The sequence below is a fragment of the Mytilus trossulus genome, chromosome 10 (assembly GCF_036588685.1).
Source record: "Mytilus trossulus isolate FHL-02 chromosome 10, PNRI_Mtr1.1.1.hap1, whole genome shotgun sequence".
Taxonomy (NCBI): domain Eukaryota; kingdom Metazoa; phylum Mollusca; class Bivalvia; order Mytilida; family Mytilidae; genus Mytilus; species Mytilus trossulus.
Window position 1 is genome coordinate 16,161,333 of NC_086382.1, and position 26,306 is coordinate 16,187,638.

General features: G+C 30.6%; 1 protein-coding gene across 5 annotated transcripts; it reads left to right on the forward strand.

Moving 5' to 3' along the window:
• Positions 1-60: 60 nt before the first annotated feature.
• Positions 61-25,371, forward strand: LOC134686941 (palmitoyltransferase ZDHHC14-like). 5 transcript variants are annotated; one of them, XM_063546802.1, is made up of 12 exons: positions 62-470; positions 2,282-2,442; positions 3,195-3,353; positions 6,460-6,597; positions 7,330-7,378; positions 9,267-9,369; positions 10,476-10,585; positions 11,760-11,892; positions 14,544-14,682; positions 15,622-15,672; positions 18,984-19,022; positions 21,559-21,645. In XM_063546802.1, exons 1-11 carry the CDS (start codon positions 253-255, stop codon positions 19,001-19,003), a joined length of 1,281 nt encoding a protein of 426 aa, XP_063402872.1. In that variant the 5' UTR covers positions 62-252; the 3' UTR covers positions 19,004-19,022; positions 21,559-21,645. The 5 variants fall into 5 exon arrangements, with proteins under 5 accessions (XP_063402869.1, XP_063402870.1, XP_063402872.1 ...); XM_063546799.1 differs by lacking the exons at positions 9,267-9,369; positions 18,984-19,022 and adding an exon at positions 8,039-8,141 and having other exon boundaries at positions 61-470; positions 21,559-25,371; XM_063546800.1 differs by lacking the exons at positions 9,267-9,369; positions 18,984-19,022 and adding an exon at positions 8,889-8,991 and having other exon boundaries at positions 61-470; positions 21,559-25,371.
• Positions 25,372-26,306: the final 935 nt, after the last annotated feature.

Below are 26,306 nucleotides of genomic sequence, written 5' to 3' on the forward strand. Positions count from 1 at the left end.
AAGAATCGTAGTGGATTATATTAAATAAAAATTACAATTTCTAAAAATTATTACGAAATAATACGCATGCGTGAAGTAATTATGTTCATCAACAAATAGCTGGTTTCCTGTGTTACTACCGAAAATGTGAAAATTCTTAACAAAAACACAATGTTTTGATGGAAAAAATACAACATTCTTTAACATATTATGAAAGAGATATTTGTACGATTATGACGTGGGCAAAAATGATTCTAAATTTTCATTATACAAATGAATCAACCGTACATAGCAGTTTCAACTGATTCGCCCTCAGTCGCACTGGATAATAAATCGATCAAAATGACCAAAAAGACACGTAAATGGGAAGTGTTCCCTGGAAAAAATAAATTCTGCTGTAATGGCAGAATAATGATGGCCAGACAGACGGGAATATTTTATTTTACTTGTACTCTTATTGTTGTTACTTGTGGACTCTTCTTCGGATTTGAGTAAGTACATGCATGTTACCATTTTATGACCCTTGCCTTTTGTACAATTGTTTTCAGGTAAAAACAAACTTCAGGGTTAAAAAAAAAATATTAAAAAAAATCATGTGTCCCTTGCCAAACTGCAAGTTCATGTGTTTATGGAAAGGGTTGTATGAGTCACATCTGAATATCAATCCAAGGTAAGGACAGAGATCCCAGAAATTCTTTATAAGACAATGAAAGAAACAAGTCATTTCGATCATGGTGCCAAGAAGGCCGTGGTCATTTTGGCCATGCACTAAAAGTCAGAAAACTCCAAAAGAAACTAATGAAAATGACAAAGAAACATGTACAAACAAAGGGCTACTACGTAGCAGTTACTAATAGGTATACACCTTATCGCTCTTTGTCCACCATCTGGATATCACACACAGGTTCCCGTAAAATTTTGACGTCTTAAAACAAAATATCTGACGCCACAATGGAAAAGTGATCGTTGTATGCTTCAAAAGGTCAAGCGGCCGAGTAGGCTAATAGCGATAAGGTGTATCAGGTCTGTTCATAGACCGAATTCTTCTGTCCCTATAATGCATATATTTACTAATTTACATTCACTTTTTATTGATTTTGCTATTTTCTATTTATTTTTTTTTTAAATTTGTGCAATATAAAGACAGAAAGCAGTGCACATTCAAAACAGGAGATTGCAGACAATTTGTTTGCGCTCATTTTTCGCTTATTTTGTATTTGTCAGACAACCGTATCTGTTAACACTTGTAGTTAAACGTTTTTTCTACATTTGTGTGTGCCTTACTAGGATCAACGAACTTTCTATGTCCAGCTAATCCACTTTTTCCAACATTCAATACATTCTACTTTCAATCTCATCAAGTTTGGCGGAAGTTTGACATCTTAAACTATTTCGACCAATCAACGTTGATTTTTGGTGACTAGGATCTTCTACCCTCTTGCATAGGAATCAGTGTAAATAGTAAATTAGGTTATTATTAGATATCACATGTTATTCATACAGAAGATAGAAGACATGACCTGCCCTGATAACAGTATCATAATAAACATGAATGTGCAGGAATCTGCAGGATTTGACCTGTTTTTAGAAAAATTGATACACAAAAATTTAGTTGTTGATGCTGCAAAATGACTATTGAGTACTAATTGCTACAAAGAGGAGCCAGGCCTGATATTGAAATTGTTACATTACAGTAAAAATGGGAATCGCTTAAATTTTACAATTATTTAGTTTATGTACAGTTTAATTGAAAAAAAATAATAAAAAATATAGGTCACAAATGAATTAAAAAAGATACATGTATTTCAACTTTAATGCCAAAAAATGGCATTTTTTTTGGTACCATACATTTGTACATGTATCATAAAGTAATAACTAATAGTGTTATAAACAAAATAGTAATGAAAAAACAAATGTTTAATCATTTGCTGAAATGTTTGTACCCGTGAGCCTTCTTAAAGTTCTTCCATGGTTAGATTTTCAGCAAATAAGATCAAAATCATGTGAAATATATGAAAACCTTATCCCAAATTTGGAATCTGTAACACCAAATTTAAAAAAAAAAAAAAATTGTCAGATTTACGTTACATCATGTACATTTTGTACATGTTCATGTAAAAAAAGATTAATATTTGATCATATTGATAGATATCAATATGAAAACTTGATGTACAATGTACACTGTACATGTGATGACAGATGCACTTGCATACATATATATATATAATATAATAATATTCAATTAAGATTTCCTGGTCTGCAATTTCAATTTACATTGTAACATTATTTACATTATTTGCAGTTGTCCATATTTAGCTGTTCATGTCACTGCCGCAATTCCAGTGGTTGGAGGGGCATTGTTTATCTTTGTCATGGCAACTCTATTCAGAACTAGTTTTAGTGACCCAGGTGTTATCCCAAGAGCCTCACCAGATGAAGCAGCTGATATTGAAAAGAAAATAGGTACATGTTGACTTTTGTTATAATTACTTGCATTGATTTATTAATGACTGATGGGGTCTTGTCTAATTGTAATAGCTATAGACCAAAATGTAACCATGCAGACTGCAGAGAGGTTGCAGTGTGATATTATTTGTAGAAAATGTTGAGTAGTTGTGAATGGTTTTGTCATTTTTCTTTTAGCTTGCTATTCAATGTGAGCCATAAATTTCAAACTGCAAGATTGAATTGCAATAATAACCCTGTCTCATTTTAGCAATAACAAAAACATCGGCATATTTGATTTTCTGAATTTACAGTACTCAAAAGTAGAGAGATCAACTCACAGAAGTCTAGATACTGTCTTATCTCCTGGATGATACTGCTGATGAGCAAGGCTTCTAAAACAGTCTTATTTGATGAACAAATAAAAATTTAGAAGACATTAACCACTGGGCTAAGCATGACACAGGAATCCCATGTGGGTTTGCCGTTTCAATATTCTGGTGTCAAATTCAGAAAAAAATAACCATTTTAACTTGTCATACGACCTTAAACAACCACACTTTTTATGTCATTTAAACTTTGTTTATAAATGCCATAACATGTAAAAATGATTTTTAATAAGTGATTCTCATATGAAGAATTACCTTATTACTGATCAAGTCCTTCCACGCTGCTGATTTTTGCTGAATTTTTTTTATAATCTATTTACATGTATGATGTGATTGATACAATTATACCTCATTCTTAACCAGATACATTTATTCTTTCAGAGGTTCCAAATACAACATCACCAGGAACATACAGACCTCCACCAAGAACAAAGGAAGTTATAATTAAAGGACAAGTGGTTAAACTTAAGTACTGTTTTACATGCAAGATATTTAGACCACCAAGAGCATCACACTGCAGTTTTTGTGATAATTGTGTTGGTATGTACACATATATACAGTAACACAATTCATAAAATATTTGTCTAGTGGACATTATTTTCCCCAATTAAATCTTTGTTTAAAAATTACAAAATGGTTTTAAATTTTCCTTTGCTAAAGATACAAAGAGACAATCAAAAATCTTCAGTAGAAAAGAAACCAACAACACTATGTATAAAAAAAACAAGGATAAAAAGACAAAAAAAAGTCTACAACAGTGTTCTCCCAATGATTTTTTTAAGGCGCAAAATTCAAGGGCATGTAACTCTTTTTATAGTGAACTTTTGTGATCTGAATCAATCAATCATAAATCATGACATGGAATATGAATTAATGCTGTTTGTTGAGTGTTTAATAATGCAGAGTATTAATGATTTACAATTAAGAATATAGTTATATGAAATAAATTGAAGAAGTCAAAATATAAATATTCATCTCTGTACTCTCTGCTCCTTCTAAGGATATTTTTTTAAAGATAGTGTTATTTTGTTGGACAGACTGTTCCTTAATTTTGTCTTTATACTCCTCAGTGTTGGAAACCCCCTCTCACAATAACTTTTGCTTATACCCCCTTTATATTTCTAAGCCATGAAAACTCAGTCAGCCACTTATCACTGAAACCAGAAACATGGTGCTTGCTGTTATTACTTGCCAAAACTTTAGCTCAGTTGGAACTAGGAGAAACATTAATATCTGATTATACTGACAGCTGAGTGTAGAGGGAGGTGTATTCCCCTTTTCATAAGAAGTCATTGGTGTGAAAAAAAACTTCTACTTCCATCATCTGCCTTTTGCTAGGAATTCACCCCTTCGTTATTTGCAGGGAACATGTTCATTCAGAATTAATAAAATCAAATATGGTTATGATATTTGGTATACAACTTTTTAAACCAAAAATATTTTAATGAACAGCTGACCAGTTTCCGTAGTTTGACATTTTAATATTTATGCTTCCGTCATGTCCGTGTACATTATTGTTAAAACCTATCTTTGACAGGAAGATATCAACAAAACTCTGTTAAATTTAGATCATTGGAAAATTATTTACTAGTGACATTATACAGAAGCTGCGGCGTCACATATTTCCCGACGAACGGACTCACGATCGATGTTCAATGATCATTTTATCTCTAAAAATATGACAGTTTGAAACGAATTTACCTTGCAAGCAACATTTTTCACTTTCAAATAAAATAAATCTCTTCTCGCTATCTTTATTAAATCAAATTTTATTTTATTTTTCTCAACTACAAATACTCTCATTCATAATTTCCATCGTAAAAATCTTAAGCAATGTGTATTCAAATTTATCAAGTGTATTGCACACGTTCATTGGTCGTGTTTAAATAGATTCTTCTTCTTGACCAATGAAAAAATTCGTTATATAAATGGTCAAGTAATCACACACACGATGCATATTACAATGTACATGTATTTGCGATCTATTTCTTCAATTTCTGCATTGTCAGAAGTTTTTAATTTTCTTCTAAAAATATCTATCTTCTTGATGATCATTTACGCTATTACATGGTTACATAGTCCAACAAGGCTGAGATAAACGTGGCTCAGGTAAAATCTAATTATCAGTTATTGCGTAACACTGACCAACCTCTCAGCGGTGATCAGCAACTTGACAATTTTAACCAACATTTACAATGAAAATGTGAAAATTAACAGGCTGCAGGATCAAGTATGAAGGGATAGTGGCCAATGAAGACGCTGCGGGAATTACGAAAGTATTATGAAGGCCTGGGGAGAACACTGTACAAAACACATAGAAAACTCAAACAAAGCAATAAGAACACATAGAAACCTCAAAACCAAATGCAAGCAATAAGAGCACATAGAAAACTCAAAACCAAATGCAAGCAAAAAGAACACATAGAAACCTCAAAACCAAATGCAAGCAATAAGAACACATAGAAACCTCAAAACCAAATGCAAGCAATAAGAACGCATAGAAACCTCAAAACCAAATGCAAACAATAAGAACACATAGAAAACTCAAAACCAAATGCAAGCAATAAGAACACATAGAAATCTCAAAACCAAATGCAAGCAATAAGAACACATAGAAACCTCAAAACCAAATGCAAGCAATAAGAACACATAGAAATCTCAAAACCAAATGCAAGCAATAAGAACACATAGAAACCTCAAAACCAAATGCAAGCAATAAGAACACATAGAAAACTCAAAACCAAATGCAAGCAATAAGAACACATAGAAAACTCAAAACCAAATGCAAGCAATAAGAACACATAGAAAACTCAAAACCAAATGCAAGCAATAAGAACACATAGAAAACTCAAAACCAAATGCAAGCAAAAAGAACACATAGAAACCTCAAAACCAAATGCAAGCAATAAGAACACATAGAAACCTCAAAACCAAATGCAAGCAATAAGAACGCATAGAAACCTCAAAACCAAATGCAAACAATAAGAACACATAGAAAACTCAAAACCAAATGCAAGCAATAAGAACACATAGAAATCTCAAAACCAAATGCAAGCAATAAGAACACATAGAAACCTCAAAACCAAATGCAAGCAATAAGAACACATAGAAATCTCAAAACCAAATGCAAGCAATAAGAACACATAGAAAACTCAAAACCAAATGCAAGCAATAAGAACACATAGAAAACTCAAAACCAAATGCAAGCAATAAGAACACATAGAAAACTCAAAACCAAATGCAAGCAATAAGAACACATAGAAAACTCAAAACCAAATGCAAGCAATAAGAACACATAGAAAACTCAAAACCAAATGCAAGCAATAAGAACACATAGAAAACTCAAAACCAAATGCAAGCAATAAGAACACATAGAAAACTCAAAACCAAATGCTAGCAATAAGAACACATAGAAAACTCAAAACCAAATGCAAGCAATAAGAACACATAGAAAACTCAAAACCTAATGCAAGCAACATGAATACATGTACATAACAAACACAAACCATGAATCCCACAACAAGATGATCACACATTCTCCAGATCCTGCTCAACACATGAAATACATTGTGTAATTGGATGATAACTTTGTAAAAATAATTTTAGTAAGGTACATATATTGTAATAATTGATTTTGTTTTTTTAGAAAGATTTGACCACCATTGTCCATGGGTTGGAAATTGTGTTGGGAGAAGAAACTACAGATATTTTTATTTATTTATCCTGTCATTGTCCATTTTGTGCATCTATATATTTGCTTGTGTTTTAACTCATTTGATATTACGTAAGTATTGTAAGAGAACTTCATATTCTATGTTTAACATCACCTTGACATTGTGCAATCTGTGATCAAGGGAGATAACTCAATCAAATATATTTTCTTTTTCTTTTTTTTTTCAATCAAAACAAAAATATTTTTTTAAATTACAGTGTGGTCATTAGGATAAAGATTGCATGAACTGCAATCAAAAGCTTTATACTACTGGGTTGATATTTATATCTTCCAGAATTGATCACTTCTTATAATACTAATAGCTTGAAACATGAGGTGAACATTCTTTGTATCATATCCAGGCTTTGTTATGCAATTCATTAATGATAGGTTAAATATTCTGGAATATTTAAGTTAAAAAATGGTGTGTACATGTATAACCATATTTGTTTTGAAAAGTATAGAATTTCAAATTAATATATAAACTCTGTAAAATAGATACAAATTACAATTACAAAATGTACAATTAATAACAAAGAAAGATAACTCCAAATTCAAAATACATAATTTGCAAAATGTGTCAATTCAATGGTCAATTTCAATTCATGTATAAAGGTGATAACATGTGAAGAGCCACTTTCATTGAAGAGTTCCTATGTTTATTGTTTTATTGCACACATGATCACTTACTTGTAGTTTGATTTAATCTGCCTTCTAAAGAGATCTGTCTTCTAGCTAGAAAAAAAGCCAGGAAAATGCACAACTGTTTGAAGTGACATAATAATTTTTCATTTATAATTTCAGGGTCAAAAGATGACAATTTCCTGCATGCCATGCGTGATTCACCAGCAAGATATCCTTTTTAATATTTGATTTTCATTAGATATTTCTTTATTATAGAGAGGTTTGAGTGGTGTGAATGCGAAAGTCACATTTGTTTGTATATTCACTGAGCCATGAGAAATACTAATGATATTGTTATTTTTTATTTTATTATTTGGTATAAATACTAATCAGGGGAGAAAAGTCACTTCTCATCTTGTTAGACTATTAACTAGTTATCATATATAGTCAAGTAATTTGTTTAAAAAAGAATGTGAGAATAAACTATATAACATGTCATACAGATTCATTGGGGTGGATCTTAAAACATATATGGAACAAATTTTCCATAAAAAGAAGGTAAATGATTTGACCAATTTTTCATTTGTTCTTTTGACTTGTTTTCATACAATGTTTAATGAAGACAAGCTAGATTTACTTTTCATGGAGAAAGAAAAATGATTTAATGGCATTATGACTGTGTTTATTACATTAAAAGTTGGAATGTTTACATGTCATATGTTAAGTAGAGTTTTATTGCTTGGAAATACACATATCATGGCTTTAGTTTGTATTTCAGAGATGACATTTTTGTCTGATTTAATTGTTGATGATATGGACAATTTTGCTCACATTCATGACCCTCACCATCATACATTAATGAGTAATTTATCATCCTTAACAATCATACCATTGTTGAAGCAATCATCTGTTTCTTCTCTGTCTGGTCAATCATTGGTCTAGCTGGTTTCCATACCTACCTGGCTTCTTCAGAACAAACAACCAATGAGGACGTGAGTTTATACCTCATTGGATTGTACATCTAGTTGTGGTTTACTATGTGTTGTATTGATTTTGTTTTTCTTTATATGGAGGCTATTTAAGTTGCTGATTATATATATATAGGATATGAGTTTATACCTCATTGGATTGTAGGCTTACTATGTGTTGTCTTGATTTTGCTTTACTTTATATGGAGGCTATTTAAGTTGCTCATAATATATGTATAAACATAGCTTATATAATTTGCTTTCTCATTCTGTTTTATGATATCATAGATATAGATAAGATGTACTACATGTTGTGTATAGTTAATCGTTTATTTTTGTTTTCTTTTTTTCTTCTGTTTTTTTATCTGGATAATTTTACATGTTGATTTGCATATGCTTTGTTTTCATCTGACATAAGTGTTCTTAGAAATACATGCCCTCTGATAGGTCATCTGACTTTGACTGCAGTTTAACTTCATTGATAATTCTTATGTTTTATTGATACCTGTAGCTAGACGTTTATCTAAAAAAAAACTTCAGTTATAGTTATCAATTATGGTAACATTTCAGTCAGTGCAATCCTTAAGTCATTGACAAACAGCAAGCCTCTTTCCTCACCGCTGTACACTATGCTACAAGATATTACATACGGTTAAAGTTTTATGGATAAAAGCATAGTTAATAAACTGACTTATGGATAAACAAGTGTATAAACAAAGCTGAACCTTTATAGTCTTACAGTCTAAATGTACATTCCTTAACCAACTGTACTGTTGTTGAGGGTATTGTATGTTTCTTTGCTGTGTGGTCTGTTGTTGGTCTTGCTGGTTTTCATACTTATCTGGCATCATCTGAGCAGACGACCAATGAGGATGTGAGTACAGCAGATGTCTTGATGCATGGTGTTAATTTCCATAGTGTCAATGGTAACCATTGACAACCTATGCCCAATCACTGTTAAATTCACATCTAACTGATATTAATTTTCACATTGTTTTGCTTACTACACATGCATGTCACTTGACAAGTGTTATTGTGCAGACTGGATATTGAATGTCTGTTTATTGGATAATTATGCTTAATCTTTATTTTTGATACATTTTGTTATATTTATTTTGCATGATTATTGTTTTCCTTAACTCTGGACACTGTGATAGAAGCAATTGTATGCTTCTTTTCGGTGTGGTCAGTTATTGGCCTAGCAGGCTTCCACACATATCTAGTAGGTTCTGATCAAACCACAAATGAAGATGTAAGTTTATATTTTATCACGGAACATGCCTAAAGGAAGTTCGAAACTCAGTTTCAAAATAACAAGCTTTTCATAACATTAGTATATATTGATAGGGGTTTAATAAAGGAACCCAAAAAGCAACAAAAAATGTATAGGTCAGTGTGTGTTTTCGAGATATTAGCCATAGAAATTTTGGCGGGAAAATGTTTTCCCTTGATTTTTCATAGCTTTATCCTTGACAAGTATACCGTTCTTAAAAACTATTCAAATATAACAGTGGTTTGTAAGACTTTTACAGATGGCTTATAATGATACATGTAAAAGATTTAGAAAAAGAAAGATGTGGGTCAATGGGCAAAATTGTTTGAGGCATTCAAATGTACAAAACTAGAGGATTCCAAAAATCTGACAAAAAAATCCAAAACATGACAAGGGAACTTCCTTCCTTAAAACACCCATAACTCGCAAAGATTGAAAAGGATTTTTTGTCAAAGCTCTTTATGTTGAAAATTAGATTTTGAATGCTTTCTTATTCTGATATTCCAATGCCCAAAACTTCTAAAACTGATTTATTTAGAAAGTCCAGACATACATTGCAAGTGTAAAACAGTAACGCATAAACATTTTGCAACACAAATTATGTGGTTAAATGGATGGTTTGTGATCTAGACAGTCGAGTTACAGAAAATAGATTAATAAGAACTAAATCTGTTCAACTAATACCTTTCAGTTGCTTCAATATTTTGTTTTTGCTTTGTTTTACGTATACAATAAGTTGCAAACTTAAATGATGCAGATGATAAATTTATTACAAAGAATCTATAATGTAAGTAAAAAAGAAAACATAAATTTCATTTAGGAAAAACATATTTACTCTGATTTAACCATTAAAACAAGATTCCAGTGATTCTATCATCAAACACAAGTATTCCAAATCATTATTCATCACTGTGCATCAAAATAGAAGCATTGACATTGTATTATTTAGACTAGAATCCATAACTTGATTATTTAATGTATTAAAAGAAACTTTCCTCACATAGGTAAATGATAGAATCATTTAGATTATTTCAGTTTGGAACTTATAAATAGAAATATCTTAAATGTACTGCTTTCTCCTTCAGATTAAAGGATCTTATTCAGCAAAAAGGGGCCAAGAAAATTTTAATCCATTTAGTCAAGGATCTATATTGAGAAATTGCTTAGTAGTTTTATGTGGACCAACACCACCTAGGTAAGTTAGATCTGTATTATGTGGACCAACACCACCTAGGTAAGTTAGATCTGTATTATTTACACATTTGATGGTTACTATGTGTAAATGGTATGCATTTAAGATATGTTACCAAATTCAAAATTGTGCTTTGTTTATAAACCAAATTTTGGAAATATGTTAACATACCTTTTTAGCTGATTTTATCAGCATTTTGCATCATATTCATCAGTTATCTTTTACAAAAATATTTGAAACTATGAGGCCACTTTCATCATCTAGTTTTAAAAATGTCTCCGATGATCCTGCATGCTAACCAACATGGGTAATATGGCTAACAATAGAACTTACGGGTAAATGCATATTTCTTCTTTTATCTTGAAAAAACAAGGGTAGATATTTTCTTAATTACTTGCTTTCTGAGTTAAATGACAAATTGTGATCCCTTTTTTGGTGTCTTATAAATCAGCCATATAAGATCAACAAAATAGAGATTTTTGTTACAAATTCTATTCTAGTGTACAATGTTTGAGAGTGTCTATTGTTGAAGATGTACAAAGACCTACGTGAGAAGCACAGGCTCTTAAGAGTCACTAATTTAAGTCACAGTCTCTGTGGTTTCCTTCTTATGTGCTCTCCTTGTTCCTTATTCAAGTCGGTCAACAAACACAACAACAACAAAAAAGAAGTAGTAAGAGTAGTTTAAAAAAAAGAAACAGATCAAATTCTAAACCTTGGTACCAAATTATTATAGGAAGCACTAAAAAAGAAAAGCTGTAGTGGGTCATAAGAATACTTTGTTATGTCAGAAATGATATGTTGCAAATATACATGTAATATAACACAGCAGAAATCATTATAACCCATTCATATATATTTCATGATATTTATTTCAAAGCAAATACATTGTAATATATTACTATTTCAGGAATTAAAAAAACCAGACCCAACTGAAGCAAATTTATTTCATAGGCAGACATTTTCTTCTCTCCATCTATTATGTGTTGTGTTTGAGTAAAACAAAGTTTTTACAATACCAGTAACTGGAAAATAAAGATTATCACCACTCAAGGACAGAATAAAATATTATTTGAAATAATGCTCTCCAAATGTTTCCATGAGTGAATTTAATGACTTTTATTTTGATATCAATGATTATTAAATATTGCTAACGGTAAATCCTCTTATCTTACAGTTTGATAGATAGACGAGGTTTTGTAGTCCCAGAATGTAGTCCCATACATGATGGCATGCTGGCATCATCTGGTAAAGAGTCAAATGCAGTGAAGATCCGACATGAAAACTATGGATCTACAACTCATTATAAGGTAATGGTTAGTTGAGAGCTTCCCTATACAGACATGAAAACTATGGATTTACAACTCATTATAAGGTATTTTAATGTTGGGAGCTTCCCTTTACTGTATCACTAGCCTGTCCTCATGGAGATTTTGAGTTCAAACCCTGCACATGACATGTGATTTTCTTTCCAATCTTAATTGACTCTCAGGCCATTGAGTCTCAAACTTCCTCTACTAATATAAAACAGATTGCACAATATACTTTGGGTTCGTTAATATTAGTTGGATACCAATTTTTGTTGATTTTGTGGGTACAAGAGAACTACAAATTTTAATATTTAATGAATTACAAATTTTATAAACAAAGGTATGTCTACTTTGCCAAAACCACGAAATTGAATATCCACAAATTGCAAGTTGTCTGCAAGCCACGAAAATTGGTACCCTCAAAAATAAATGAATCCACAGTAACCAATAGTGCTGAAAGTGGCATAAAAACACACAAAAATCAATTTCATTTGCATTTGAGAATTTCATCACTGTGCAATTTATATGGCCACTTTAACCTGCATCATTGTTCATTTACTTTGAAACTTTTAGAAAAAATGCTTATTGTTTTATGTCAGTTTAAAGGGAACCACTTATGCATAGTTTGCATGTTAAAGTGTTACCATTTCAATTTTAAAATATGCAGGGATCTCCATGGCCTGTTTAAAGATGGCGCCTTGCCATCGTTCAAATGTCTTGCGCCATCGTCATATGACTCACACCATCGTTCGATTGTCTTCCGCCATAGTTCAAAACTGTGATCATTTTAATAGCCTCACGCCATTTTTTTAGCAATTATAATCAAATGCATGTAATTGCATAACCCTCAGGCTTTTTTATAGTTTAATCCAATACAGTTCTAACGCCTGAGGGATCTCCGGATTAAAATCTCTAATCACTTGTACCTGAGCTTGTACAGTTAGATTAACAAACCACACAAGAGAATATTATCTGAAGATAGACGATTCATTTGTCAAATTATTTATCTAAATTTCCGCAAATGCTTATGAAAATTCAGATTAAAAAAATAAATTAATAATCCAGTTACCGTAGTTAAACAAGTCGAACTTGTGCTTTTATTTTGACTTACGCAATCAGAATCCCCCTTTTTAAGTACAAAATAAGACATAAAACAGTAATTATTATTTCATCGCAAATAACTAGAGCACTGCTGTATTGTAATGATAACATAGAATTACTCAAAGTTAAAAAGTAAAAACTTTTAATATTTCCTGTTAAGAAATGTTGTATCTTAATTCCGAATTCATTTCGTAAAAATAAAATTGATACATCTGCGTTTCCGGTTTCTCTTCAGACTCGAAAGATGCATGTTGCATAGCTTGGATTTGCTAGATAAAGTCATTAAAAACCTTTTCATTTGACAATGTTTGCTTTACAACTCTTTTTAACCTATAACATAACCCGTACGACTCGTTTTGTCGTTGCTGCAAATCAGCCAATAAGGTAATGGATTCATGACTTCTGAATTTGACAGTGTCCATGAAAAATAAGCTCCACATGAGTTTTAACCCCCATAACCTGATAACAATTACCAAGAGTAGGAAGAAAACTACATGGGAACCTTCGTGATAGCTATTGGTCATTATTGACTAAGGTAAAGGGAGGGGCATGAGGGTTTGGCCTTTGAAGGATTACAAACGGCTATTATCGAAAAATATATACTTCTATATTGTTTTTATAATGAAAATTCAAATAAATATAATTTAAATAAGCAATTAATTAGCATGTTCACCTATCTTTATGTGGAGGGATGAAATACTTTCGATCAGGCTACACTACGACGTAGACACAGTTTATGATGGTGAGAGTTCCTCCATAGTTCAATTTTCATCCATGGAGATCCCTGCATATGTATTATACTATCAAATGTACATAAAGGCAAGACATGTTTCTGTGTCAACATTTTATTTATATTTGCATAAATATTTATGCCCCTCCTACGATAGAAGAGGAGCATTATGTTTTCTGCTATATGGGTCCGATAGATTGTCCTTTCGTCCATCCGTTCATTCAACTGTCCCGCTTCAGGTTTAAGTTTTTGGTCGAGGTAGTTTTTGATGAAGTTGAAGTCAGATCATCTTGAAACTAAGTATACATGTTCCCTATGATATGATCTTTCTAATTTAAATGCCAAATTATATTTTTGACACCAATATCACAGTTTACTGAACATAGAAGATGATAGTGCAAGTTTCAGGTTAAAGTTTTTGGTCAAGGTAGTTTTTGATGAAGTTGAAATCAGATCAAGTTGAAACTTAGTATACATGTACACTATGATATGATCTTTCGAATTTTAATGTTAAATTATATTTTTGACCCTAATTTAACAGTCCACTGAACATAGAAAATGATAGTGCGACTGGGGCATCCGTGTACTATGGACGCATTCTTTTTTACAACTGACATGCATAAAGCATATATATAATGAGGGATAATATTGCAATTTTGAAAACTAAACAATAGATAAATGCTCAATAAAATATAAAACAGTAACAAAATTTAGGATTGAAATGGGATGTACTGCTCAGTTAAAAATGTGTATGATTACTATGATATACATGTATGATTGACTTGGATGTATGACATTATATTTTTATGTTTGTTTGTAGAACTCAAGTAATATAGGAACAAATACAGCTGGGGACCCAGTAGTTGTTTCTAATGGCAACCTTCCTGTTACCAAGCATGATATGATAACTTATCAAACTACTGATGGCACAGTAAACAACCATCTACCTACAGTGAACGGTAGGTGTGACGTATAATGTCGATGATTGGTTAGGCATTTTCATTGTTATAATGACTATGACATGTATGATTGGTTAGGCATTTCATTGTTATCTTCATCTATAGTTAGTATTTTGACTTGGATATATCACTTATCATGGGTTTTGTACACACACACATTTTATGATGATTGATCAACAGTTTAGATGTCTCCTTTAGCTATATATGCGCTGCCTTTGTGTAAATGCAGTGATATTTTATTTTTTCAGTTAAATTACATCTTTTCGTATTGATAATTATGTACATATTTGAATGATTTTTTTTTCATTTTTTGAATGCACAGATTGTGCTGATGTAAATCAACAAAACTATAAATGTACTAATTAAAACTAGAATTTTGCTGAAGAATATTGATGTTTTATATAGCCGAAATGAGCAATGCCTATGAAGTGTCCTATCATTAAGACAAATTCCTACCTGCATAAAGAATGTTAGGTTCCCATGTAGTTAAAAAGGACTTGCATGAAAGTATTGTTCCCTGATTTTGTTTTTGTATTTTGTATCTTGTCTCTGTATCTGTATGTTTAAACTTCTTCTACACATTGAAATTTTTTCATGCAAGAAAAAAAGGCTTATTGACAAAAATACCCTTTTTAAGCGAAATTTTTAAAATTCACTTTAATATTTGCTGTAGACTTTCAATTCATTATAAAATTTAACAAAAAAAAGCAGTATAAAATATGTACGTCTGATGTTCAGATATCTGTTGTGTTGATGTATAAACCATGTTAGAAGAATTATGTTAGTCCATATACCTAACTTACGTCTGGAAAAAATGAAAATTAAAATTGTGATCTTAAGATTGAAAAATCTAGAGCTGCAAGACTTCTTCAAATATCATTTAAATTAATAAGAAATATGTCACTTTTAACTTTCTCTTTGGGCTTTCAATAAAATCAGGAGGGAAAAAATCATTGTGGAATATGACATTGACCCAGTTAAACTACCCAGGTAAGTTAGGCATGTCGTAAAGCATGGGGTTTAATTAGTTTTTTTTTATGTTTGCTTATCATTAAGATAGTTTTGGTTTTTATTATATTAGAAAAATATGAAAGGCTTATTATGTTTTATGGACACCAGTTATTAAAGCCGTTTATGTGGGAAATAACTACCATAGATGTTAGTATCTTCTTGATTATTATAATTCTTATATTAAGTAAATTTCAGAAATATCTACCAAGATAGAAGAAGGGTATTTACTGTTATTCTTATCTGTCTCCTTTGGTTAAATCTACATTATACCACACCTCAAAAATATGTCCTCAATCAAATACAGCAAAAACTAAAAAGGGCAAGATGTACCGAATTAAATGGGAATTTTATTTTTCAATATAATAATTTTTTTTTTAAGTTTGTTATTATTGAATGTCATTGTTTTAAGTTACGAAAAAAGCATAAATTTTATAAAACATTTTGAGCTGATTTTGTCCCATTAGTCATAACTATCGTTTGATAACTCTTTGAAGCTCCAGCCACCTTGGTCATGGACCAGTGATTTTGAATTGTTTAGCAATGTTTTTGTCAATTAGATTATCTTTTTTTCAAATTTTCTGGCAACAGGCAAGACATATCAATGTTTCAACAGTTTATTTTTTTATATTAGCTATAGTTTTGTTCAATTGTCCAGAAAAATCACCCGTAAAGTTAACAACATCTTAATGTCATGGGGTAAACATTTATTTGCTAATTTCAGAATCAAATTATATTTTACTGATTCAAGTAATGAAAGTTGTGATACAGGGGTCAGGTAAAGCATAAGAAATGTCTTTCAATACTCCTCCTGATTTTCTATGAATGTTAATATTATTTGATGCTATTTTTTTTATCATTTATGTTTTTTTTATAACTGTGATACATTTAAACAAATCCTTTATTGTTTGTATGTTTCTATACTATTGACAGTATACATATGTTGGGTTTGTTGGAGACATAAAACATATAATTATTTGATGTTGATTTTTACATTTTAAACCTTTTTTTTAACATCCTCAATCTGTTTTACTTTATTTCTGTGCATTGTGTAATGAAGTTATAACGAGATGTTTTCAGTTTGAAATGCATAATTTACTAGACATCATTCAAAACTTCTCTTTTATATATTTTTTGTCTTATGAAACGAATCTCCTTATGCAACCCTCTTAATCTGATATATTTATCTATGGATACAGTTACACCTACATCTGCTATAAATGAAAGGTTGCCACCTCGATCCTTCAAACCTTGTATTCAGATGCCTTATTTTACCAAGGTCCTGTCATGTCCATTTTTGGTGACCTCATTTCATGGATAAGTGCCTACTTAAAGCAACTTTACATTTATTTATCATGTGAATCTCTTGTTTCTATAATTAAAATGTATGGAATGATTGTAAGGTATAAATGTCCCTCTGGTAGTTATCATCTTAATTTGATTTCATTAGCATGGATTGATTAAGTCTTCAGTTTCAAAATAACAAGCTTTTCATAACACTAGTATATATTGAATGGGGATTAATAAAGGAATCAAAAAAGCAAATAACATATTTAGGTTAATATGCTTATTTTCAAGATATAAGCCATTGAAATTTTGGCGGGGAAATGTTCTCTCTTGATTTTTCATAGCTTCATCATTGACAAGTTGAAGTTCTCTAAAACTATTAAAAAATATCAAAGATTTATAAGACTTTTACAAATGTTCTAGTTATTATGTTGACTGGGAACAGTGAAAGTTTTTTTCTTGAGTTAGTCACATGTTAGTTGAACTTCTTTCATCAAGATAAGATGACTGTTCACTATCAAACCAAGTAAATAGGGTTGTTAAAACATAAAGGAATAATTTATTTAGAGAAGCCATGTAACTGTATGCTAACATCTCTTAAAGTTCCTGTTGATTTTTCATCTGTATCTTTATTGGAGAACTTGTCTTTCCTGCTCATATGTGAACATTTTAGGCCATGGTTTTTTAGTTTATTGGTTTACGGATTTTCTCCATGAAAAAGTTGGGTCGGTCGGTCCGGGAAAAAAAGAAAAAAAATGTGTTTCAAGACAGAAAACTGATATATGCAAAATAAATGTATATTTCACCTTTCTTATGATATGCTTGTTATGCTATTTTGTCATCATTTCTGAAATTTTAGTTCGATGAAATATAATTACTCAGCTATAATAAACATCGCATGACATTGTCTAATAATTTCCCGTAAAAAATGGGGGTGCACGAACAACGACGAAATTAAATCATCAATTCGCAAACAAGAAAGACAGATTCATATAGCTCTTATAAATCAATTCCAGAAAACTTGGTGAATAATGATCTTCAAGCATGACAACTGATGAAGAAAAATGTAAAAACGTTGTACGAAAATAAGTTTCAACACACGTGTCAAAAACATAATAGACTCATCCACTGGAAAAACGAGAATATCGGGTTAATCTGTTGTCATGCATTAATGCATTTAATTTTAGTTTCTTGTGTACAATTTGGAAATTAGTATGGCTTTCATTATCACTGAACTAGTATATATTTGTTTAGGGGCCAGCTGAAGGACGCCTCCGGGTGCGGGAATTTCTCGTTACATTGAAGACCTGTTGGTGACCTTCTGCTGTTGTTTTTCTATGGTCGGGTTGTTGTCTCTTTGATACATTCCCCATTTTCATTCTCAATTTTATTCCCGTTATTATCCAAATGGATGATATATCTTTATTATCTATGAAACAAGAAAATTTCAAATGATTTGTTAATTTTCAGTACTTAAACTTGATGTCTTGAACTTCCACCTGTCCACATTCAGACAAGTCTATTTCAATGAGAAGATGCATCTTACGGACTGGTGACAAACATGGGAAACAAACTTATTGTGTAATTGGTTTTAAACATGTTTCGTTCCTCAAAATTATTTCAGCTAACAACATTTCAAGGTCATTTTAAAATAATTGATTTGTTTATTTTTAGAAACGTAGACTGGAAGTTTCATTTTTTCACAACAGAAAGTGTCATCAATTCTGTTAGTGATTAATGCATTTCATTTCATAAAAAAAGGATATTCTAATTATTTTTCAGGGTTAATGCATTTGCTTGGGTCGGCGGGAATAAAAAAGCATGAAAAGTCAATTTTATTTTTATTCTGGAAATCGGCAAAATTGGGTTGGCGGATCCGTATACCAACAAATTAAAAAATCCTGGCCTTAAGAGTTTTCTTGATTTAATATGCATATATACATCATGATTTTCTCTTAATAATTAAGTTGCATGATAAACTAAGAGGGTGTTTGAATTCCTTCCAGCTTCTCTCCCCAGCCAATAAAGCTTGGGTTATGGAGAAGGTGAGTGTCTTGCTGTTTTTTTAAAGCAAGGAGAATCAATTTCTAAGAACACAGGGAATGAGATTTAAAAAAAAAATCAGTTTAAGGTTTTTGGTGATATAAATATAGAAAATAATCCCTGTACCATAATAAGAGTAGCTTGAGCATATAAATGTAACATATCTATTATTTCTACATGTATACTAAGATAGACAAAAGGAACAGGCAAAAAAACAGTAAGGGGCACTATGTTATCTGGTCTTTACATCCATTTGTTCGTCTGTACATCTGTTTGTCTATTTGTCCCTATGATATGATTGGATCTTTTAAATATTAATGCCAAATAAGAGATGGTCCAATGTTCATAGAATATGATGGTGCCCGCTTCAGGTTAAATAATTTGGTCATGGGAGTTCTTGAAGAAGTTGGAGTTAAATCAGCTTGAAACTCAGTAAACATGTTTCCTATGATATGATCTTTCTAATTTTAATGCCAAATAAGAGTTTAAACCCCATTTTCAGGGTACACTGAACATAGAAGATGATAGTGTGATTGTCTGTGTACCCATTCTTGTTTCACTTAAGAAGCTGTGGGTTTTTTTCACTGTAGAAATTTGAAATTTGTATGTGCATATGAATATAATTTAAAAAAAAAGAATAGAAAAAAACAACAAGAATTTGATTCTCCTTCAATTAATTATCAGCTTTTTTTGTGTAAAATAAATTTAGAAAAACACTTTGTTTCAGCTTGATTATTGTATTGTAAGTTTTTTGGTTTATAGTAGATGATGCTTTAATTATTTCTTTATTTTCTTGCACATTATTGTGCTAGTTTTTTTGCATGATAAAATCTCTATTCTTCACACAGTTCAGTAACTTTTATCCATATGTCTTAACAGAATGATTGCTCACAATTCAACCTGTCTATGTAAATTATTGGGTTTTTCTGGACTGAAAAACAGAAACACAATTCTTATTGCTGCAAAGTAAAAATCAAGTTAGCAATTGGGTGGAGTCAACCCTTTAGCAGTCTGGTGTTGTGTCTCTTTATGTATTGAAAAATTGCTGTTATATTTTGTTCTCTGACTTTTGTTTGGCCTCAACCAACATTTTATTGAAACTTAACTACAGTGCTTATACACAAAACTCTGAATTAGAATTTGGGTACTTTTACCGTTCCTTAGTTATGCTCCTAAATGGAATAATTGGTGAATTCCATTCTTTAACTATAGTTGGCCTAAACCAATTGTTATGAAAGATGTGTCCATTTAAAACATTATTAGCAACCCATCTGTTATGAAATCCTTATGATGGAAAATATCACAAAAATCAATTAAATGAAATTTTACTCCATTGATATGCATAATGTTGTTGCTAGTATTTTTGTTGAAGCTATAAGGCTGTTTTTTTTCACATCCTTTGTCTTTAATATAGAGTGTTGTATTGAAAATCCTAGTTCATAAATTTTACAGGTTATTCATTTTGTATATATTTTATATTAGAAGAATTTCTTGAATAAAATATGAACTATGAAAAAAGATTACATAGCTTTTGAGAAATTTTGTTTGTATGAAGTTCAGATGTACTATCAGTTAGTAGTTATGTATCTCAAACAGAGACTGGAAGGAAATTTATATTATTTATTAATGTTTCTCTATGTGTAGTATATTAATAGTTATATAAACCGTTGTATGGTTTATGTTCACATAGATCATATATATGTTTTTGTTGTGATAGCAAATAGGTACAATTGTTGTAAAGATTATGTTAAAAGCAATGCACTCTGTTATTTATATTTACTGTCTTTTGATTTTGACATCCTATATGAAGCAGTGATCATTTATGCTGTTTCATTGTGTATATAAAAAGTTTCACCTGCTTTATTTGATTGTAATAATACACCAGTTCTGGTCACATTATTTTTCTCTTGACTATATTGGTATGGTATATCATCTGTAAAGAGTACCATACCTCTGCATGTACATAACACAAGTTGCAGAAAGTAGTGTTTGCGACATGTATCTATCTGACACACTGACATCAAACTATGAAAGTGACACACACAGGTCCCTTTGAGGGTCAACTATTTGAACACCTCATGCAGCTTTTCATTAATTAATACATCTAAAGATTTCCAAACTTTTGGTTTTGAATTCTTTAAATGAATATTGCAAGATCGTTACTTGTTATTTTATTTTACTGTACTAATTTTATCACAGATTAGACATTAATTGCATTCTTTAATTTCAAGAAGGGGACACCAATCGGCCATTGAAAATCACCACTCAACAAAAAAAACCTTTAACAATGCCCAAAGAAATATACATACAGACAAAATGTGCAGAAAACCAAGGAATGAGCAACTCAAAGCTTGGCTCAAACTTGTGTATTCTAGAGGTGCATCAACTCAATTATCATTAATGAATCATTCAACCAGTCTCTGTTTAGTTTCAGACACACAAAATTTTGTCAGGTAATGTCATTATACATAGGTTTAAAATCATTTAATAATATATTTGATAATATTTTTATACTTGACTTTAATATTTGTTTTTTAGATCAACCACCAGTTGTTTTCCATGACACTCCACTAGTCAACTTTCCATTAGCAGAAGCTGAAGTAGGACCATACATGAGGGACAATACTAATGCTGTTTCTCGTGGATGTAGTACAGAACTGTCACCATTATAGTACTTACTCAAAACCAACTTTTTATTACTGTAAATGAATTGAAGATGAAGCTCCATTTTAAGCACTTTGTTATTAAGTCATTTATATTTCATGTTTTCTTTTCATACATAATATTGTTTGTACTTTATCACTTAGAGTCTTTATCTTAATGTTGTTAGCTACTACAGTGGACTGATCAATGGACCTCAGAAACTATTTCCCTGCAATATGTTACTTTTTTTTTCAATTTTAGTACATCATCAATATATTAAGGCCATTTGAGTTGTCAGAAATATTTATTCCACCATCATGAAATATATTATCTGTGTTTTTTTTCTAATCAAAACTTATTGTGTTACATTGTTTCTAGCTTTTGTATGATTTAAGATTGTGCTTTATTTGCTCAGATTAATGGTGAAAATTACTTTGGTCAGGACATTTTTTCTCCTTCACAAATTAGATTTTTTTTTTACCTGTTTATCAACGTTTATTTTATTTTTGTTTATTCAATTCAAATAGTCCCTAATTTTGTTTATCAATCTTCATTAGTGTAATCCTCAGCATAATAATAAATAAAATAAGGCAGTATGGTGACCTATGAGTTGCTTACTTCTACAACATTTGATCTATGATAGAGAGTTGTCTCATTGGCAATCATACCACACATGATTTATTTTATTGTATTGTAGATAGAAAGATTCAATAATTAGCAGTCATTATTAAAATTTATAGAAAATAATGCATCCCAATATTACCCTATCAGCATTTTCAATTTGTGTTAAATGACAATTTTATGAAAAGGATTGATCAAAATAACCTGGCTGCTCATGAGATGAAAAGTGTAAGTTTTGTGATCTCATTCCAAAATAAGTTGCTGAATTTGTAGACATTAAGATAGAATTACAATGATTGATTGTTTGTGTTTAACACCCCTTTTAACACTTTTGTTTGGCTTTGTAGTAGTATTCAGTATTTAACTGTGAAGAAACTAGAGTGCTTGTAGAATAAAAATGAAATGACCAAAGTGATTTTGTACCAAGTATTAACAGTGTGCGAGTGTTCAGTTTCATTTGTGCCAACGATTTTGTATATGCGGTATTTGATATCCAGACTATTTTTTTATGAAACTGAGTAGTTAAATAATTTGTTTTTTTATAATATTTTGACAAAGGGTGCCTATTTTCTGTCACTTGATTTGCTTAAGCTTGCATGACAAACAGCTATTTTTATATTGTTGTAGGTTCATTCTACCTCTCACTGGGGGTAATGCTATCCCTTTGTCAGCATGGAACTTTAGTATGTGCATATATCTTATAGAGAATTAACTTAATTTTATAAGTAATAACTGTGATAAAGGTGTATATTCTTTAAAAATTAATCTAGCATTGCTGTAGAATGTATGTTTATTAATAGTAAATCAGAGTCAGTCATTTGTACAGCCATCAAATTTTGACCAAAATATTTTGCATAGGAAAAACGTTTGTAACAGCAGATAAAGTTTTTCAGTTTCTTTGAAAGCAAACATAATTTTTGCCATTTAATATGAAAGAAAGAGATGTATAGATTTAATTGCATTATATAATACATCTCTCAGTAAAAAAATGAACGAATTCTATACTAGAAACAAAACCATTATTGTGAAATGTGTAGATGTATGATATAAACTTGCTTCCATTGGTGTGTACATAGATTAGTCATCCATTGTATTTATCATTGCTTAGTTTGAACATCTTGATTAGTTAACAAGACCTGTTGCTTAATGTTCGTTATTGTAAAGTTGAAATTGTACACAAAAAATTTATCTGAAATAAGACATTTGTATTTTGAAAAATTAATTGTTAGCTTTGGTATCTACGTTTAATAGGTAGTGTTACATGCAAATATCAATCCGTGAATGTCCTCAGGTTAAAAAAATATTGTGAACATCTTTTGGACCAGTGAGACTACATATTCCAATCCTTTGAAGAAGTATCAAGTGTATAGATATAACTGATGTCTGTAGTAAGGTTGTCTGTAAATCATTATATATATAAATCATCTATTCTGTGTATGGTATACATTCCATATCACAAGCTTTAAACTATATTTATTTCATTGTTTGACTTTGTCATAATTTATAAACCAATCATATTTATTGTGAGTAGATATAATATTTGTTGTATATCAACAGTAAATTGCCAGGGACACAACTTTTTCTCCAAAATTGAGATCTATGCTAATTATAATTACAAGAAAATTTAAACAGATTTAATCTGATATCTTTATTGAAATAAATGAATTCATGGGACGACGGGAATAATAGTTTTTAGTCTCTGTATTATAAACACCAATTACAAGCTAGATATCTCATGATTTACAATACAGGGCTTTCAGTGCCATTCATCTGCCCTGATAATGTCATACAACAGCTATATGTCTCAAATCAGGAGGTAATTATTAAAATAGAACGGATGTCAATGACTTTATTAAAATTGAAACATTTTATTAATTGAGAAGAAAGATATGTGTGCATTATATTTTGCTTTTTGTATGCATTTCATATAAAATTCTTCACATTTTATTTGATGTCAAAATAATGCAATTCAATGAGAAAATATTTAATACAAATTCAGTTCATGAAAATATCTTTATTTTGTCATTGTATTTCTACATATACCATGATATACCATGGAAATGATTCTAGACTCAGTTTTGTTTTTAATATCAATTGAAAACATAATAATTTTTCATTTGACTTATTTTTGAAGTTATTATATTTGTTTATGATATTGATTATAGTTTTTGAAGTTAATGAGATAAGGTTACAACATCTGAAGTTCCGGGTATTGGGTCACATTTTTTTCTTATACAGCATCACATTCAAAGGTTTAGGATTAATTTGTCTTCCAAGCAACACATTTGATCATGTCTACTATTAAGGATTTTCCTTATAAAGGCTTTGAAATACTTGGATAAATATAGGTCTTTTAAAAAAATATACCTCACATAATTTTATCAATTTGGCTGTGTCTATAATGTTTGTTTTAACTTAATTTGAAAGTTCCTGGTTAAACTATTCACTATGTGTCCTGCTTCTTGAATACAGTTATAAAGTCTTCATATTTGTTTAAGCAGTATTGGAAAATGTATGAAAAAAATGTATAATAGACTTAAAATAAATGTTAGTATGCATATAGTGCAATATAAATTTTAATCCGGAATTGGAGCACAATATTCAAACTATATGTAGAATTCAACAGGGTATCCTTATTTGCTTACAGATGTTCATTTCCTCCAAAAGAAAACTACTTTAAACAAAATCATGATGGTCCATATAAAATTGTTGACAATTTTCCACTTACACAAGTTTTGGCTTTAGAAACTTTTTTGAAAAATAACAACTTGTATGTAAATTCTTTGTTGAAGGTTGTATTAGCAAAGAATTTGTGTATTCTCTGTATAACAGCCACCTGTGTGGTTTGTTTAAACAAACAAACAACAATATATATTACATTTTAAGTTGCTAAAGACGGTTTTGTTGCATGAATGTTCATTTGGAACATACAGTTTTCAGTTATTAAATGAATATTATGGATGTTAAAAATTGTTCATGGTTTGTTTTTATAATTATGATAATTAATATATTGTGATATGTGATAAGCACTTTCATGGCTTACAGTGATTAATTTTAGCTGTACCATAATAAAGACATCAATTTCTACTTGTTTATTTTTGTTTTAATTATACAAATTTTTAAAGGATGCTGGGTATTTGTAAATGACATATTCTAACACTTAAAATATGGTCAAGTCAACATATGGATTTTGACAGTTTGATGTAGGATAGGGATATGGTGGTGGTTGAGACTGTGTTAACTCGTAAATGTATTTTCTAGAAGGTGGAGGCCCTGAATGCCTTATTTTTTGTATATAGATGTCTTATGTTGTTTTAGTTTTAGTCATGTACGCATTGCCCTTGACCTCATTTTCATAATTCACTGAGTACTTGAAAAAAAGTAAGAAATTTTCATAATGTTGATTTCTCTCTAATATGAGTAATTGGATAACCATATTTATTATGTGCAGTCCTTATGACTGTTTATATATAACCTCAAATGACTTCATTTCATGGATCCGATAAAAAGGTTAAGTTTCGTTGTTAACTCCATGTATATATCTGATACTATAAGCAGTAAATCCACTATATTTGTTAATTGGAATCGTTGTTAGTTGTACTTGTCCAACTAGCATTTGAACCTTGACCTAGTTTTTATGGTTCAATTGTTCAAGTCAAGTTTGTATATTTCTTTTTTCTTATACTTAATGCAGTAGGTCAACAGCAATTGGTGTATTGAAACATTTTACGATGTTCATTGCTTGGTGTTTTCTATTTCATATATTATAAGCAATAGGCCAACTATATTTGATGTTTGGAATGCTTGTAAGTTGTATTGTTCTGACTGGCATGGCTCATATGACCTTGAAGTCATTTTTAGGCTTCAACTATATTTGGTGTATGGAATCATTGTACGGTGTTTCCGGATAGAAATATCAACAGAACGGATTTAGCTTGCATAAATATCCATTTGATTGTCTTGCAGGAAATAAATTTTTCAGCATTGTAGGTATGAATTCATGGTATTATCTGGTGGATCTA

Excerpts from the sequence above, each read along its gene's own strand:
- LOC134686941 (XM_063546799.1), top strand. The coding sequence starts at position 253 with ATGAATCAACCGTACATAGCAGTTTCAACTGATTCGCCCTCAGTCGCA. Across the intron at positions 3,354-6,459 it reads TTTTTGTGATAATTGTGTTG|AAAGATTTGACCACCATTGT; the intron begins GTATGTACACAT and ends TTGTTTTTTTAG. Across the intron at positions 11,893-14,543 it reads GATCTACAACTCATTATAAG|AACTCAAGTAATATAGGAAC; the intron begins GTAATGGTTAGT and ends GTTTGTTTGTAG.